The sequence below is a fragment of the Oryzias latipes genome, chromosome 16 (genome assembly GCF_002234675.1).
Source record: "Oryzias latipes chromosome 16, ASM223467v1".
In the NCBI taxonomy this organism is placed as follows: domain Eukaryota; kingdom Metazoa; phylum Chordata; class Actinopteri; order Beloniformes; family Adrianichthyidae; genus Oryzias; species Oryzias latipes.
Window position 1 is genome coordinate 16,706,550 of NC_019874.2, and position 17,788 is coordinate 16,724,337.

Here is a 17,788-nt window from a genome sequence, read left to right on the forward strand (position 1 = left end):
CTTTTTGTTCACGGTTGCAGTATCAGGTCCTATTTGGGAATGAAGGCCACATTAATACAGCTGCTCCACGCTTCATGTCAATTCTCCTATAAATGAATAACACTAGTGCGTGAAGACACACCCAGCTGTGATAACGATTCTAAAAAAAGGTCTTGCAGATGGTCATAAAGAGGACAACTTGAAACTTGTGATTATTAATTTTTAATTCTTGGTTATATTTCTTTGAGTCAAAGCAGATATGATTTCACTATTTTCCTAATACAGTGCATAGTAAAGAGAGCTGAAAAAAATGGTGTTGCACATAATTGTTCTCCATCTGAAATATCTAACACAAACCTTTATATAATATAAGTAAAATACATATATTTTTTTCATCTTTTATTTGTTTTATTTTGAAGTTGCCAAGATGCAAACAACAAAAACACTCACAAAAGTTGACCTTTGTGTTAATGGTTAATTACCTAAACAAAGATCCTATACACAAAATAGTTTTTTTAGTAGATCCCCATCCAGCTATGCTGGTATGAGACATGTTTGGATATGATCTGTGTTCGCAAGTAACACGTTTATTTGGAATCAAATCAACATTTACCTGGAAAAAGAAAATATAAGGCAATACATGACTTGGAAAATAAGATTTGAAAGGGGAATGGAAGAAGTGAAAGCTTATAAAAATCCAAACCCCCACTCAACAACAATCATAACAACAAAACAACCTCGGTACTACTTTTTCGATTATGGTATAGTGGTTGGTTTTATGTGGATCACATGTTGCTTAAGTGTCACAACGTGACTCAAAAGACAAATGATTATTTAAATCTTGGCCATGAAAATTGTATCCTATTTATAGGTGAAATGTGCAAAAGATAATAACATATTAGTCAAGGCAAAATAGTGGTGCAAAAAAAATGGAAAGAAAAAGAAAATAATAATTGCAACAAGTAACCTTTAAAGTCCAGAAAATTATATTAAGGAATCAGGTGGAAAAAACTTTTCAAATAAAAAGTAGCATTTTCTTGTAGGCATTCACTGCATTAAAAAAAAACAAATAGTGCAAAATGCCCCACTCCCAAAAGAAAAAAGAAGTTTATGGAACACTTAATTATATTGTTGTAGAGTAGGGGTTATAGTTTTTAAAAATAAATATATTCAAGTAAAAGTCAGTGTTTACAAAAAGTCACTTATTTAACTGAGTAAAAGTAACTCGTTACTTTTGCTGGGGGGGATATGCACAGTATATTCATCAAAATTTAGACAATCTTTGCAGGATCATGTAATGAATATGAAAATATTTGTTACTATTTGTTTGCAGTTCATAAGTGTGAGGCTCTGTGTGTTTATTTGCCAGGATGGTGTCTTCTTTAAAACAGCCTTCCTGTGATCTACTTTTCATTCTCAGCTTGTCCACAGGAGTTGCATCCTCGCGTGGAGCGCAAGGCATGTGTCGCTTCCGTGGGAACGCTCTCCAATAGGAATCAAACAGCACCAGCCTCGTCTTGATGCGGACATGGGTGTTTCTCCAGGCATGCATTTCCAGGCATTTTTGCTGCCGCTCGTGCAGTCTCGCCGCTGATCGCGCGGTGTTTATATCGCCACCGTGACCACAGTTTTTTTTTCTTTCTTTCTTTTTTGCGCGTCGTTCTCGTAACTTTGCGCGTGGAGGCGGAAAACACTCTGGTTTGGGGATCGCAGCGTGAGTTGGATAGACGGGGATGGCTCGCAGGAGCGCGCCGCGTCACCCCACCTCCAGGAGACAACTTCCAGCACCCCTGGGTCTGAGGAGCGCTTAAGGTTCTGTGAGGAGGTTAAAGGGAGATCATGAGCAACCACGTCAGGGCCGGCGGAATGGCATCGAAAGAAAAGCTGTATGAGCTGTGGATGTTGTATTACACAAAGGTGAGTGCGAGTGCGGAAGAGCTGGGGGGGGGGTGACACCTGTTGTTGTTGCTCCTGGTCAACAGTTTGAACTTTACTGGGAGGCTGGATCCCCATCTGATGTAGTGAGCGCTCTGCGCCGCGTCTGCTGTGCGCGTCTCTTGTGTTTTTGGCTGTAAATGCTTTTTAATCAGGAAGTAGCTCGTGTTTTGGCTCACTTGTGCACAGACCCACTCTGTTTATGTAATGATCGGGGCTCCCTTGTGGAAACTGGAGATCACATGGCATCACTGAGTCCTTGTTTTGGGGTCTCTGTTGTATTTTGGAACAGAAAATGTCGCATTTTGGAACGGCCGTACCTGCCATGCAGGTGTCACTAGAGTCACTTCCTCTTCCTGTTCTTACCTGCCTCTCTTCCTCGCTGCAAAAAAAACTAACATAGCAGGATATGCGTGCGTAAACACTGTCAGTATGTCATGATTTATCAATTATTTATCTAAGAAAATGTAAAATATGGTGTTCTCTGAGGGAGATTGGTCTCCCATGTTGCCCCCATGTGGATGCTACTCTACCATACCGCAGATGAAACCAAATGAATGTTTCTTTCAATTTGGCACCAAGTGAAGATTTATTATTTAATGTTCTTGCAATCTGCCTCCATGCCTGGAGGCAGACTTCTCTCCAAGTTTTCATCAGCACTCTGCAGGATTAAGCATTGTCTTGTTATACCACAACAGAACAGACATACAGGAATCTGTTTTATTTTGAATTTTGCATTTATGGATTTAATTGCTTTATGATTTTAAAAAATGAAGAAGTTGGACCCCAAATGCATCAATGCTAGAAGGTAAAACTGTGTGTGTGTGTGTGGGGGGGGGGGGTCCCTTTTGGTATTTATTATTAAAGCTGCAGTTGTGGTCACTTTTGGCAGATCCCAGAGGAAGTGTGTTTCTAATCCACCCTTACTGCTCCTGTGGGCCACTGCTGAGCTGTGGATTCACTGAACCCTTTCTGATTGTGCGACAAACAAAACAAGTCAAAGATGTTTCCGTCCCCGTCTTTAGTTAGAAAGGCTCTATGGGGTCAGTGTGAACTTTTTCAAACGCGATGGGAGTTTTTTCTTAATCGGTCTGTGACAGGGGTCAAGCGTCTCTACAGGTGACACCGCTTCATTATAAAATTACCCCTTGACTCAGTTCTCTCCAGTTGCCCTGACAACTTAAACGACAGCAGTTTCTTTTACACTTAGAGGGACAACATGCCCGTTTGAGAGGCGTTTGCATTTTCTTTCTATCCATTTATTCTTGGAGCAGTTGCCACTCTCCCTATCTTCTGCAACACAATGGAGTACAGCAGCAGAGAGGGAATTAGTCGAGCCAAAATGTCACCACCTTATGTGACTCATGAGAACACAACAGTGCAGAAAGGCAGCAGGACCAATCCCACGCCTCTCCTTTAGACACCATCGTGTCATTGTGTTTAATGTTTTTGCTATGCCTGTTAGTCCAGTTGCACATTCAATATTTTTTCTTTTTCAGCTGGACGCATCCCGTCTCTGAGTCACAAACCTTGTTCAATAGTTTCATCTCATACCAAGGAGACTTTCAACAACTTCAAAGCAGTCAGCCTGCACAAAAAACTGTCCTTTATTTAGGCTTTTTGTTCAAGGTGCAAACAAGCCCTGTGCTTCTGTGTTCAGATCAGTTCAAGTAAAGCCTTTTAAATCCCAGTTAATGATGTTTTGTTTTGGAATGTTTTGATTTACAATTTTTTAATGCATTTTTCTGTACAACCTTTGGTTCCCTTTAGTTAACACACATATAAAAGTAAAAAAAAAGAAGAATTTGAATATTATTTCGTAGATCTAGATTGTAATCCATCGTTCTGTATTCTGCAATAAGAACCACAACTTGTGCAGACTTGTCATTAATTAAGCAGCTCCACTTCCTTCAATTGTGCAAGGAATCACACACCCCTCATGAGACTTAAAGATCAGGGAAATACTTAGAAGTCTCTGCAGAAAGAATATTTATTGGAACCAAACAAACAGGCATTTTCTGTTAATGTTCTCAATAGTAGCTTCTATATGGTGTGGCCTCTTTGAATTGTTCCACCTTCACACAACACTGTTTGCAGTGTTTACTCTCTAAATTGCTTCTGATAATTCCCTGAATGTTACAGTTTGGTGCTAAACCAGCCCTCGCTCCAAAACAAAGCCCACATTGATCCTTCTCTTAACCTAAAGGCAAACTCTGATCAAGTTTAAACTGCATTTATCAATCATAAGGATGTTTATCTTGATTGGCACAGGAGTCTCTCGCCTGAGATCCAAAGAAAGTGTAATAACTTTCCAAAAGAGCTTGCGTTATCATGTTCTAATAATGCTGAAGGGTATGGATTTTTGGGCATGTTTGTTCATTTCCTTTCGGTACAATAAAACAGGTAATAGGTTTAGCATGTTTCACAAAATCTTCACAACTTCCTTTCGTAGAAATCTTTGTGAAATGTTATTTGAGGATCACTCCAAGGGGAAGGCAAACTGAAATAATGTTCAGGAACAAAAACAACAATAACTCAACGTATATTAAAGCATTGTTTTTCTGCTTTTTCCTTCATATTGAATCCCAAGCTCATATTTTATGATTTGCAGTGACACATTTTTTTGAGTTTGAGGACTTTTAGGTTTGAAAAATTTACTCCTCAGCTGTTTATCTTGTGACATCATGTTGCACTTACGAGTAGTTCATTTTTTGCAGGTTAAAGTATTTTCTTTCACATTTTAATCAACTGGAGTAAAAAAAAGCTTTTGTCTTACTTTAAAGCTCTCGGTTTGAGGAAACCAATAAGCTGTACGTTATAAAATTGCCAATAAAAAGAAAACAGTCTTTGAGTTGTTGTGTTGGTTGCACCTTGATACACGTGGGATCAATTTTATTGTATCTCACAAAAAAAAAAAACTAATCTGATGCCTTGAGAAATATGTTAATGGAAATGTAAGCAAAACTGTGAGGTCTTCCAATATTTCAAAGATGCATGGAGATAAAGAAAGAAGAAGCTTCTCATCTGGAGATCAGTGAGGATGAAGACTGTAGCAGGAGGCTTTAGTGTGATCGTGCTGTGACCCTAATTAAAGCCTTTGGTGGTAGAAATGAACTACCATGACAATTCCACTGCCACCCAAGAGCACAGCTGTGACACCCCCCACCCCCCTAAGGTTGCTCTAAAAGCACAAGTCAAGTGATGTTTCCCTGCTTTTCTTGTTACAAAATTGGTCACCTCTTTATGCGCTATCCAGACCTATTCAGGCTTTGATGCCTGTCAATAGTGTACAAGGGGGTAAATAAACACCCTGAGGTTCTAGTTATTATCAAGTCTCAACCCCCGTGTGACTCGACCTCCCCTGTTTACCAACGGAGGAGCCAACCAGGAGAATCAAAGTCCTCTTTGCTTTCACTTCTGCAGAAGGCAGGAGTCAGGCAGAATGCTAAGCAGCACGGAGCAGCACAGCTGCAGAGAAAACAGCTAAAAGACATGGCTGTTAGTGATGTTTGCTAGAATAGTTTCAAAACATTGTCATTCAACTGATAACTGAAGTTATTGGTGTTTTTTACTAATGTAAATTTTGGCGGTTAGGAACAGTTTTGTATTATTTTACTTCTCTGCAGCAAAACCAGACGCACGTTTTTAATATGGGTAAAAATTAATGTTGTTTCTGTTTTCTTCTATCAGCTTTTGTCCTCTCCAAACACAGTAGTCACCTGTTAGTTAAGAGCAGAAATGTTCTGTTCACATAAATCAAAAAGGATAGAGGATGCTGGATGCACACGTCAAAGCTGAGGAGCAAAATTTTTCAAATTCCATAACGTATAAAAGTTTTCTGTCCAATAATTTTCTGACTGGTACGCTTCCAAATTTATTATAAAGTGATAAAACAATATCAATTTATTTAAAAAAAAAATAAGCATACTAGAGCCTCTATTATTTGTTCAATAAAAAAAATAAAGAGTGTTGGAATTTTTTTCCAAGGTGTCCTCGCTATTTTCCCCCTCGACTCCCAAAGCACCTAATTGTCCAGATGTAGCACAACAATAGGGACTTTTTGCAGCTTCCTGTTTTTCCTGAGTGCACTGTAAGGAACTTCTCAAAATTGACTCTTCATTTACGACTTTATATTACGGCCTGCCACCTATAAATGTCATCAAAATGTTTCATTTAGACCAGCAGACATATTTTCATATGCACAATAATTTACTTGGCACAAAAATGTAACCTTCTTGACCGCATTGTTCTTCAAGTTGTCTTCAGGAAGCTCTGACAGCATCAGAGCAGCGGTGCAGCATCAACTATGAGATCCCTTTATTACAGAAGGGAAAATAAACACAGATGTTCCAGTAATCTGACTTTACGGCTTAGGGTGAGAATGACAGGCAGCTGTTTCAGTAAATGTTTTTCAGAATTTGTCACGTTGTTAGTGACATAGCAGTGACTAATTTTTGCTCAAGTTGTATTTTTTGTATCATGAATAAATCTGTTGTTTCATTTTCGGAAAGAAACACTAATGCTTTGGCAGATAGGAGTCTAGATCAAGCGTGTAGTGTTTCGTCTGTCATAACCTTTTGTGAAACACAACAGCATATTTTTGTTCGATTTTAGGACCGTGTTAGTTCTGTGAAGTTTTTCAGTCACAGCTTATAATTTTGCTATAAAGGCAAAAATAAACTAAAGAAATTCATATTTCATGACAATTTACAGAAATACAATCAAAATTGGTATCACTCAAAAACATTTGAATCCGTCTTTTGTCATCTAAACTGCAGTTTTAACTGTGACCTCTCTCAGGTCATTTCTTTACCTATTTGTTCTACAGGATGATTCTGTGGACATAGATACTCAAGAAGCACAACATCTTTGTTGTTCTTCACTGTTGAAATGATCTCTAGAGAGCTACCTCCACTTTACTCACACTTGCAACCCAAAAGAGGAAGAGGTTTAACGGGGAGGCTGAGCACGGAGGAAATAAGCTTAGCTTAAAGTGACATGTAATTTCCTGGTTAGCTGGCTTGACGTTAGGGAACCAGAGGCGTTTGAGTCAGACGCTGGAGCCTGTCAGCAGTGATGTGAGCCGGCTGAGCAGCTGACGGTGGTCCATGCTGGGGGGGCTCGTGTGAGCCTGGCACCCTGCTCAGACTCAAAAGATGAGAGATGGACTGGCACATAAGTCAGTGCAGGCTGGTAAGCTCCATTTATCATTTGAGCAGCATTTGAGAAGATGCATTTCAGTTCAAACTAACCAGGATTTTTCTTAGAGCAGGAGTTTTCTATGTCAAACTGCTGTAAGTAGTTATTGTTTGTGGCTTGTTTACTTGCTGATCAAGGGGAAGTACCTGATGAATTGTTGTACGCTGCACTTTGTTCCTGTGTGTTGTTTGTGAGTAACTCAGCTTGAAAAAACTCGTTTCTTCTTTTTGATTGCTCGTCTTGTAGAAACTTCTCTTTCACTTACCAGCAACAACAGTTAGTGCTAGTAATGTTGCATGAGATAACTTTTTTTTTGCATGCTAATTTCTGTGATTTTGCAATTAGGACTTCTTATTTCTATTTCATCTGAATAAAAAGATGTCTTTTAAAAAAAAATGTTTAAAGCTGACCTGCTAGACTCGTGACCTGTGTTGTGCAGTTTGTCTGATGTGAGATTAAGAGACTGATATTTGAAGGGAAGTGTGGCAGGATATGTTGCACTGCAGAGGCTGATGGAAGCCGTGATAACAGCCGTTGTGTGTAAACAGCTTTGTTTCACATGACAGTATAAGGACCTTCTAATGGCCTAACCTCTCCTTCAGAGTGCTGACTTGTCCACTCTCAAGTGAAGTTGGTGCATGTTTTTCTGATTTGTACTGGTTTATTACTGCTTTGGGTTTAAAAAAACTTCATTGTGGTAACGTTTAAAAAAAAGAAAACGAAAAAAAGGAGAGCATTGGTTCATGGTGTTCTTTCTGCGTCGCATCTCTTCGCAACATCCTGTTACAAAAACAGGTCAAAAAGGTCTAGTCACTGATCAGCCTTTTAGTTGCTGTTTGGCACATTTTAATTCCAATTCTTTTGTAGCCGTAACAATAATAAAGAGCTTCATTTAAATATACAAATGTGAAGGTTTGCTTACATTAAGCATATGCAAGGAGGAGCAAGAGCTACTCAATTTCCTCTCATGTTGTTTTCCTCCCTTCTGCAGAAAGATGTGGGCTATCTGCAGCAGTGGCTTGAGGCATTTGTGGCATCATTTGAGAGGCTTATTGATGTGCAGACACTAGAGCCTCGAAGGTAAGATGTACAACTTGCAATTTCAAACAAGTGTGCCGCCATGCCACTGCAAAATAATTATGGCTGACTGTGTTGTATTCACCTCTCTTTGTCCTCATCCTGGCTACCAGACTGGAAGACGGCAGCTCAGAGGTGCCCTTGCTTCCCAGGGATGTTCTGATGCTCCTCAGCACCAAACTATGGCACAGTGCATTCCACCTCTCCAGTTCCATGGAGAAAAACAGCAGCACGCCACACCCACTACTGCTTATAAAGTTCTTCATCATTGTGTGCAGGTGAGGCTGCTCTGCTTTCTGTGTTATGACCTAATTTGCATTTTTTTAAAATACATTATGTCTTAGTGATGAAGCAAAATGAAAGTCATAAATGGAACCCAAGTTTATAAATGTCAAATAACAATAATTTGCAAAAAATAAAAGAGCACTCAAAAATGGTAAGTGATTTTGTATGGAGTACAAGCTTTTGAAAAATATTGCACGTCATAAGGTTGCTCTTTAAGGGAAATAAATACTTTTACTTGGGGAAAAAAGTAAAGACCTTTAGTTTCACCAAACATAGTGAGAACATTTGGAAACAATTATGATGTTCAGGCCTCCTTCAATCAACACATTTGTAATTGCTGAATAGACTGCAGTTCCTCAAATATTCCTACATAATCATGCTAACCTCTGACCTTTTAAAATTAGAGTTGAAGAAATAGATTCAGGTATAAAACTTTTTGTGTAAAAACTTTTTTGAAAATATTAGTAATCACAGTGGCGCTGCTTTCATCCTATAGACAATTTTTTAAAAGAATTTAATCTTAAGTAAAGTTGTAAATAATTCCTCAACATTTTCACCACTTTATGTCAGAATGAAATTCTGACTTCAGCTAAATAGAGATGTATATCCATCCATCCTTTTTCCAAACCCGCTATATCCCTTTCGGGGTCATGGGGTCACTGAGCCAGTCCCGGCTACTGTTTGGCAATAGGCAGGGTGCACCCTGGATAGGTCTCCAGACTGTCGCAGGGCACACTCCCACAAACCCATGCATACCCAGGGGCTCTTATCAAAGGGTAGATAGCCGTTGATTACTTAAGAAACCCTTTTCTTCCCTTTTGGAAATGATGAACTTTGTACAAAGTTTTAGCAAATGTGTTCAATGTTTATGTGTAGAATCACTGTAATTGTCCTTTCTGTGCCTAGATGACTGTTTTGTGTGAAGGGTCATTGAACTTTATCAAATATTATACTCTATTTTTCCAGAAACATGGAGAACATCGACACGGAAAAAACCCCTGGCTTCGTTTTTGAAACCATCAAGCTTTTGAATTTCTGTCTAGATCAGGTAAGATCATTAAAAATAGAACCTTAACGGTAGAGGTGTGTTAAACTACTCGATTTGTAGTTAAGCTAATAGACCGCAGAAATGTAAGTACAAACACTCTCGTGTAGCAACAATGAATGCGTGTCTGGTCTGAGACGTCCTCGCCCTGATGTAGGAGATCTGCTTTAGTCTGAAAGAGAAGCGGGCGTGTATTTGACCTTCTGTCAAATGAGGCAGAGTTTGTTGTGACAATGCTAAACCAAATTCTGTCATAGAAGATGAATGTGGGCCTCCATTTTTGTTTATGCAGTTGAAGAAGGGAGAAGACGATAAGTTGTCTCTGCAGAACGTCGTGCACTATGGGCTGGTGCTCTGCGAGAGTCTGTTCGACCCTAATCAGACGTGGAGGAGACGCCTGGCTGGGTGAGTGTGTAACTTTACCTCAAGATTGCGTGGGAGGTGGAATTCTCACACAAAGACTAGTAGGGCATTATTTGTATTTACATCTTGCCCAACCTTCTGCAATGAGTAACACCTCATCTTTGTGCTGCTACGCCTTAAAGTCATCTTAGGTACCGGCAAGTCAGTAGCACACACTTGACAAGGCATCATGGGAGTGCGTGACTCATGTCTTTACGTGTTGCAGAGAGGAGGTGAGCTTGCTGGAGAGGAACAAGTATAAGTTCTCCCCGCTGGCCTTGCCAGAAGAACTGCCTGCTCTGCTCCACGGTGAGGAACTCCCCTTCAGCTGCTTCGTCTCTGATCTCTGTCAGACCTCACATGCCATAACATTCAAGTGGTCCTGCCACTGCTCAAACACCACTCTTTTCTTCTCTTGTTTTCTTATCTTTAAAATGTGTGTCCAGCTCTCAATCTCCAGGCCCAACTATGTAGATCATAAATCTATGGGATTAGATGTATGTGCCTGGCGCTAATGTGGGAAATCTTATCTGGAAGTTTTCCTGTGTCAAAATTTCAGGAGGATTAAAGTCTAAAAGCTAGTTTAGCTAGAAATTTTAAAGCCCAATTATATAATATTTACCCAATTAACAAAGTTTTTGTTTGAGACAGTGAAGTAATGAGGACATTATTTGAGAATCCAAATAAAGTTATAGAATCCTTGGTTTTATTTATGCTTGTATTCTTCCTTCCCTTGTTCTTCTTGTTCTTCCTGTTCTCCAAAACCTGATTCACGGTATCCTAAGTGAGCAGTGCAGCTAAGAATTCATTTCCACGTTTATTTTTAACAGGAGTGGCCTGCTCTGGAAATTCTTTGTCTCTTTTTCCATTTGCACTTCCATTTCCATTCAATATCTTTTTTTTTTTTACCATAAACCATTCAGCAGATAGTCAATAAATTGTCTTACAGACACAAGTCTTTGAGTTTAAAGAAACTCTTTTTGAATTTTGAAAGTATTTTCAGAAATATTCATCATTTGCAGAGAAAAAAGGTTAATAACATTTTTTGAAAGTTGGTGTTCAATTTGAACTTTTAAACAAACAAAAAGCAAATGCTAAAAAGCAGTCAATGGCAAAACAAAAGTCTTTATTTTCCGAAATCTTATTAGGTTTATTTCATAATTTAAAAACAAATCACAATGGCAACATAACAAAAATGTGATTTTAAACTTTTTCAGCAAAATAAAAAGAACGTATTTTGTTGACTGAAAAGTGATCATATTTTTGACATCATTTAGTCACACTTTGTTTGAATAAATCCAAACACTACTCTATTCTCAGCCCCAACAGGAACAGTATAACCAAACTATGATGATGCTTGAGACCAAAATATGTTTGTTTTATTTGGGTTGTGTCGGTCCCTGTTATGTGTCTCGTGGTTCACTTTTTGTTCAAACTCCCTGATCCAGAGAGTCTTCAGGATGGCGAGAAGATCCCAGAGCTGCTCACACTCAGATTGGTTCATCTCCAAGGTGCTGTCATCAGCGGAGGAAAGGTCTGTTGTCACATCTTTATTAACACACATTAAAGCGTCTCAAAGAAAAGCCACTGTAACTGTTCTTTCTATCCTTTATTTATTTATTTGTTTTGCAGAAAAATGGTCTACTCTTTATCACCCCTCAGTCTGTTGAGGATTTGTTCTCTGTTTTGCGGGCATGGTGTTGCCGTGTCTCCCCTGAACCGAAGAGCCCCAAACTCCCCCGGATGACTTTGCAGTGCTTGACGGCGATGATCCACCTTCTGCACTCGAGTAGCCCCGCAGAGCGGCAGGTCGAGATCAGGACGATCCTCGATAGCTACTTTCAGTTGCTCAACTGGAACCGACCGCTCATCAGCGAACAGGAGAACAGGCAGAGCTGGGAGGAGAGCCTGATCTCACTCCAGAGTCAAATGCTAAGTAAGCACAAGTCCAGCACAGCAGGAGGTTTAGAATAAAGTGTTCTTTTATCTGGTTCTGAACCAAAATAGCGACTGAAAATCTATTGTTTCCAATATGCTTCCCTTCCTTGTCGATTGTAGCTGTTGTTCCTGAGATCCTGCAGTGCTCGGATAGACCCGTCCTGCAGGCAGTCTTCCTCAACAACAACTGCTTTGAGCACATCCTCAGACTCATTCAGAACAGCAAGGTTAGACCGCTGCCCGTCAAAAATCTGCTCTGATGCTTCACATCTGTCCCTCTGTCGAGCAGCCCGGCTTGTGTCAGTCTGTCCATTTTATTTGTCCTACCCAGTTCCTCTCGCAGTGGTGTCAAATCTGCTGTCTGTCATCTTCATGTTTTTGGCAAATTTCAAGCAAAAAATGATTTCGAGCTCCTGTATCCTGTGCAGATTTTGATCAAAATGCGCCCCTGCAGCTGTGCAGAGACCTCGGTCTTTGCTGTGTCTCTCTGATTTTTTTTTGTCTAATTGTCTTTTTTGTGCCGTGTGTGTGTTTGTGTGTGTGTGCCTTTGTGTTTGTGTGTCCTGAAGCTCTTTCAGAGCAACAGGCAAAGGCCGGACAGTGAGGTTGTGTGTGACCTCACCACACATTTACTCACAGAAGTGGATCAGGTACTTCCCCCCATCTCCCCTTTTTTCCTCCCCAACTCAGTGTTGTTGATGGTCTGTCAGCAGGAAACTCAACCCTCTCCACTTGTTAAGTCTTCTGAGATATTTAAACAGGAAGTTTTGGGCAGGGAGTCTGACTTGCACTCATTTGTAATTGAAGCAGGTATGACTTGATATGAGAGCTGCCTCTAGGTTGAAACTTATTGATCGGTCACCTCGTTCACCAGCTTTCTGCCTTTTTCAGGGCAGCTGTTCTCTTAAGTTAAACGTTTTACCCGACATTGCAGCAATTAGATGTTGAATTCCCTGTTGATAAGAAGAGCATGCTCTGTTTATCTCTGCATGGAATGGTGGCTTCTTGGTGCATTTCTTTCCTTCTGTTTCCCACTGTTTTGCAGCTCCTCCAAGTGACTGGTAGTGCTTGTGTCAACGACCTGGCTCGTGTCCTGGAGCTTGATTTTTGACTAATTTCCAACACTGGCTAAGGATCTCTCCAGTTCTGTTTTTAATGGCTTTGGTTTTGCATGCTGGGCTCTACCAGTGATTAACAAAGGGGTGCTTTTTTGGTGACCGGTCCCCTTTACTTTGTCTTGATCTGCAGGTGTAATTATGGTGTATTTGCTTTTGCCTTTAATAGATAACCACTTAGGTATTATTTTATTTTACTTTTTTTTTACAATTCAATAATTTAAAAACTGCCTCCTTCATTTTCATGCAGGTGTGGGAAAAAGGATCAGACAGTATTACAGTTCATGCCCTGGGGGTCCTCACAGCTATAATGAGCAACTCCCCTTCTGCAAAGGTAACTATTCTTCAGTGGAAGCGTGTCTCTTTTAGGCAAATGCATGTTTTCATCCATAATTAATGACATACCTTTAACACTGGCATCTTCATGAAATTTCTGATGATGAACAATGCTTTCCCTTTATTTGGAAAAGCTCAACAATGGAAGTATGCCAGCTTGCTCCCTGCGTAGCAGCTTCCTTCATCTTCTTTCTGCTTCCTCTCCTCTCAGGAGGTTTTTAAGGAAAGGATTGGCTACTCACAGCTGTTCGATGTGCTGAAAAGTCAAGGTCAACCCACCAAAAGACTGCTGCAGGAGCTGATGAACATGGTGAAGATCTGATTTTCTGAGGATTGTGGCAAGTGGCTTCATGTCAGTCCGTTTGAACGTTTCTTCTCCTTTTGCTGCAGGCGGTGGAGGGTGAGCATGCCCATGCGCACCATCTCGGGATCAGCAATGACCAGCCTTTGCTGCTGCTCTTGCAGTGGCTCCCTGACCTGTCAGGTCAGAGGGCTCTTCAGCTGTTGGTTGCGCAGTGGCTGGCAGCTGTTTGTGGAGGCTCCCTGTCCTGTCGCACAGTGGCCGTAGAAGCTGGTATGGTCGGAGCCTTGCTGCAGGTGCTTTCTCATCCTCAGAGTCTGGACAGACAATGTGCAGATGCCCTGCTGGGCCTCCTGCGGGACCTGGGCTCTTTGTGTCTGAAACCAGAAGAGCTGAAAAGCCTTCTAAGACTCCTCAGGGTAGATGAGAACAATGGTTCAAATCTAAGGAAGGTTCACCCCTACTGCAGCCGGATCATACGCGTTCTCTCAGCCATGGCATCCAGAGAAGGCAAGGACAGTGCTTTGCAGTATTTTGATCTTTCACCACCAATGGCAGGCATCATGGTGCCAACAGTCCAGCGCTGGCCTGGGAGTGGATTTGCATTTCATTGCTGGCTATGCTTAAACACGGACTTCCCATCTTATCACTCTGATGCCTCAAATAACCGTAAATCTCCTGCTAGCTCTGAGATGGGGGCTCAGCATGACATGGGGAAAGGTCCACGCAGGAAGCAGCTCTACAGGTAAAATGGACCATCTGAAAGACTGTTGTGAAAATCGATGTTTGTAGCGTACAATGTTTTTAAAAAAATGCCTTGTATGCGTGAAAAGTTTCTTTACAGCAAGTGGAACTGGACTGGAAGCTTTCTTCAACATGGAAGGGGTGCTGGTGGTGGCTGTGTGCACGAAGAAGGACTACATGGCAGTGGCTTTGACAGAATACCCTCTCACGGACTCATCCTGGGTTAGTATAGTCCTCGTTTTGCTTTTTCATTTGTTATGATCATTTGTTAAACTGTTTCTGGTCTTCCTCATCACTATTGCAGCATTCGGTGGCTATCGTTCATGTCCCAGGGAGGCGTCCTTTTGGTCAGAATCTGGTCACGATCTACATCGACGGAGAACTGCGTAAAACTGCTCAGCTTCGCTTTCCTTCTTTTAGTGAGGTAACTAAAACTACTCAGGATTGTTCCCCATCTCATGTTGTGTTGCTGAAGTGTTCCTTTTTGCTCGCTTAACTCTTTCTCTTGATCTTCTGTTTATTTATTTGTTTATTTATTAACCGTTGGAAGCCTTTCACCTCCTGCTGCATCGGCTCGGCCGGCCACAGAACTACAACCACCACCACCTCCCCAAACCTTCCTGCGTCCATCAACTCCAGCCCGTCCCCCGAATTTGCCTTCCCTGCTCCCACCCCCTTCCTCAGCCGATCCCAGTCTTTCCCGGCCTCCTTTGCAGGAGGTCGCTGGGGGTCTTCAGCGGACCTGTTGGTGCGCACCATTCCAGCAGGGCTGCAGGACACAGAGTGGGGATCCCCTACGTCTCTGAATGGGCTTTTAGGTACCGCTTTCATCTGCCATGAGGCTCTGCAGCAAACGCAAGCACGGGCTTTGTACGCTGCAGGTCAGTCAAGATGCAGCTGAGTTCACCTTCAAATGTGTATTAAAGCAATAGGAGCGCTGCATACACTCACAATGTCATGTTTGAGTTCACTTCATGTAAAGGCTCCTAATTCTCTCCAATCCCAGGCCCAAATCATGTGCCTTTGTTCAAAACGGATGGAGAATTATCTGATCTCAACAGCAAGCTTCTACTCTACTACACACCTCAGGTGACTTATCGACACTGGAAACATGTTTGCTTTTTACAACATTTCTATCAGCTTTTCTGTTTTTGTATTTATTTTCAGGCGTTTAAAAGTCAGATTTGTCTGGATTTGGCACCCAACCATCAATATGATGGCAGACTCACAGGACACAGGGTGGTCAACTGGGACATCAAGGTAGCAAATACAAAGTTTCAAAGTTCAATGTTCTATTCTGAGATTACAATGATCAGAAAAGTGTAAGACAGAAAACAAGGATTACGTTTTTGACAATAGTCATTTGTGTATAGGATTATGACTAAAGGGTCTAATAGGGGGCAAGAGATTAACCCCAGGTATTATAAATGCAGAAAGAAAATTCCCATGACTCCAGTAACATGAAGTATACTCAGTCACATGAAAACTGACTGTGTTCTTTGCAGCTCAAAGGTTTTAAGTGTCAGAGCACATGACGGAAAGACTTGGTCCCCTTGAATGACACTAGACTACTAGAGATTCATTGCAAATGCAGAAGAAGTGTGTTGAAAAGAGAAATATGACTATGATTCAGATGTTTACAGAGCAAACTCCAGCTGCAATAACTTAAAGTTATCATGTTCCGCATGCAGTTGTGTCACATCATTGTGAAAGATTTAAGAGCCGATCTATGATTCAGCTTATGGAAAACATACATAGCTTTGTAAGAAATTCTTCCTCGGAATTACAGTGTAAACTTGTAGTTGATTGGGGAAATACCTTTATATTTATTAGTTAAATATTTTCTGTGGTTTGAAGAGTTTTGGTCATATAATTTCAAACAGGCATTAGAAATTTCACAGCTTTTTTCAAGTTTCCGAACTTCCTTAGGTCACTAGCAAATATGATTATGACTCCATCTTCATGCTTATTTATTATGATCAATGTAATCCTCCTTAATTCAGGTCAAGTTGGTATGAACTTTCCCAGAGTTATGGCCACCCTCTCCATAAAGTCATTGCTGATATCTTTTTTTATTTCCACTGAGTCGATAAACCTGAATGCTTCAACACTTCTGCTTATATATGTAGGACTTGCTGATCAGTTTTTCAAAAGCCCCACCTGACGGTATCATACGCTCTTAACCCCAATGCACATAATGTTTCTGCATTTTGGTTTGTGGCTTAAGTTTTATGTTTGGATGTGACCATTTTTTTGTTTTTAACATATCAAATTTTAGACTCGCCCTCTATTTAGTATTTGTTTAGCATCCTCGATGTTTCATAAAAAAATCAACTCATAATTTAGCGTCTCCTTCTTCCTTGCAGGATGTTGTGAATGTAATAGGAGGAATTGGGGTTTTTCTGCCCCTCCTCGAGCAGGTGTGCGAGGCAGAACATGTTTACAGTGGAGGGCAGGAAACCTCCGACCTGCTGGGACCGGAGCTCACCTCCTCCAGAGGCCCTGCTGCTTTGCTGTTGCCTCTGAACAAATCTTCTGGTTAGTCTCTTTGTTTCAGATATTTCTTTGATTTTCTCACCACACTGAAGCTTTGATGATTCTCTGAATCAAATCTCATCTCTATTCATACTCGGATGTTTTTTTTTTTTTTTGCTTGGTTCTTTGAAGGATATCTGTGGTTCATTTGCAGGCTGCGTGTTAATTTCTAGAAACATGTTTCAGGATCTGGACATAACTCTGCTGTGTCAAAAATACTGCTAGACATAGGATTGTTTAATCATAGTTGATGAGTTAAATGGAAGAAACAACAAAGTAAAACGTCAAAGTTTGGGCATGCATCAAATCTAGAGTAAAGTAACTCAGATGAATGAACGGCTCCACGAATGTGACTAATCTGAATGATTGACTCATTTTGAGATTTTTTTTTCCGAAAATGCCCTGTAATGCTCAAGTGTGGTTGTGGCTAACTCAGAATATCTTGAACTTTGGTTTGCCCCATTTTTCTTCTTAGAGGGCCGTATGGAAACAAACAGCATCGCTGCCTTCTTGCTGTTGATCAGAAACCTGATTCGTCATCACCCCGTCAATCAGGAGAGCCTGCTGCAGTGCCAGGGGCCAAGCATCATCGGTGCCATGCTGAGCAAAGTAGGTTTCTCAGACACGGTTCCAGAAACAGCCTTATGCCTTCAGGCAGAAGGGCTGATTAGCATCTGCAAGTGAAATATCTGACCTTTTCCAGTGCCTTGTTGTGGTATAATTTCTCTGTAATGAATGGACCTGAAATGGCAATCACCTGCGTCAAGTGCTTGTGTGGGAGAACTGGTGCAGTTTGCCAAACTGCACACTTTCACTCTGAGTAAGAACAAAAAATATTTTCAAAAAGTGTTTTAATAAAATCAAATTTGTGTACAGAATCAGTTAGGGATCAACGAA

At 40.9% G+C, this 17,788-nt stretch overlaps 1 protein-coding gene across 4 annotated transcripts in view; it reads left to right on the forward strand.

Annotated features, from left to right (window-relative positions):
- Window positions 1-1,425: 1,425 nt before the first annotated feature.
- The window catches only part of nbeal2 (neurobeachin like 2), a 36,578-nt gene continuing 20,215 nt past the window's right edge, over window positions 1,426-17,788 (forward strand). Inside the window, exons 1-20 of one of the 4 annotated variants that reach the window (XM_020710151.2) lie at window positions 1,426-1,896; window positions 8,105-8,193; window positions 8,304-8,468; window positions 9,442-9,523; window positions 9,813-9,925; window positions 10,149-10,231; window positions 11,371-11,456; window positions 11,555-11,858; window positions 11,981-12,087; window positions 12,430-12,510; window positions 13,226-13,309; window positions 13,523-13,621; window positions 13,702-14,357; window positions 14,446-14,578; window positions 14,661-14,780; window positions 14,907-15,237; window positions 15,363-15,445; window positions 15,524-15,616; window positions 16,723-16,894; window positions 17,367-17,500. In XM_020710151.2, coding sequence (XP_020565810.1) covers window positions 1,819-1,896; window positions 8,105-8,193; window positions 8,304-8,468; window positions 9,442-9,523; window positions 9,813-9,925; window positions 10,149-10,231; window positions 11,371-11,456; window positions 11,555-11,858; window positions 11,981-12,087; window positions 12,430-12,510; window positions 13,226-13,309; window positions 13,523-13,621; window positions 13,702-14,357; window positions 14,446-14,578; window positions 14,661-14,780; window positions 14,907-15,237; window positions 15,363-15,445; window positions 15,524-15,616; window positions 16,723-16,894; window positions 17,367-17,500 — 3,093 coding nt within the window. In that variant the 5' untranslated portion in view covers window positions 1,426-1,818. Of the gene's footprint in view, window positions 1,897-6,814; window positions 7,108-8,104; window positions 8,194-8,303; window positions 8,469-9,441; window positions 9,524-9,812; window positions 9,926-10,148; window positions 10,232-11,370; window positions 11,457-11,554; window positions 11,859-11,980; window positions 12,088-12,429; window positions 12,511-13,225; window positions 13,310-13,522; window positions 13,622-13,701; window positions 14,358-14,445; window positions 14,579-14,660; window positions 14,781-14,906; window positions 15,238-15,362; window positions 15,446-15,523; window positions 15,617-16,722; window positions 16,895-17,366; window positions 17,501-17,788 lie in introns of those variants that run through there. The other 3 variants (XM_011485200.3, XM_020710152.2, XM_011485201.3) reach the window with 3 other exon arrangements.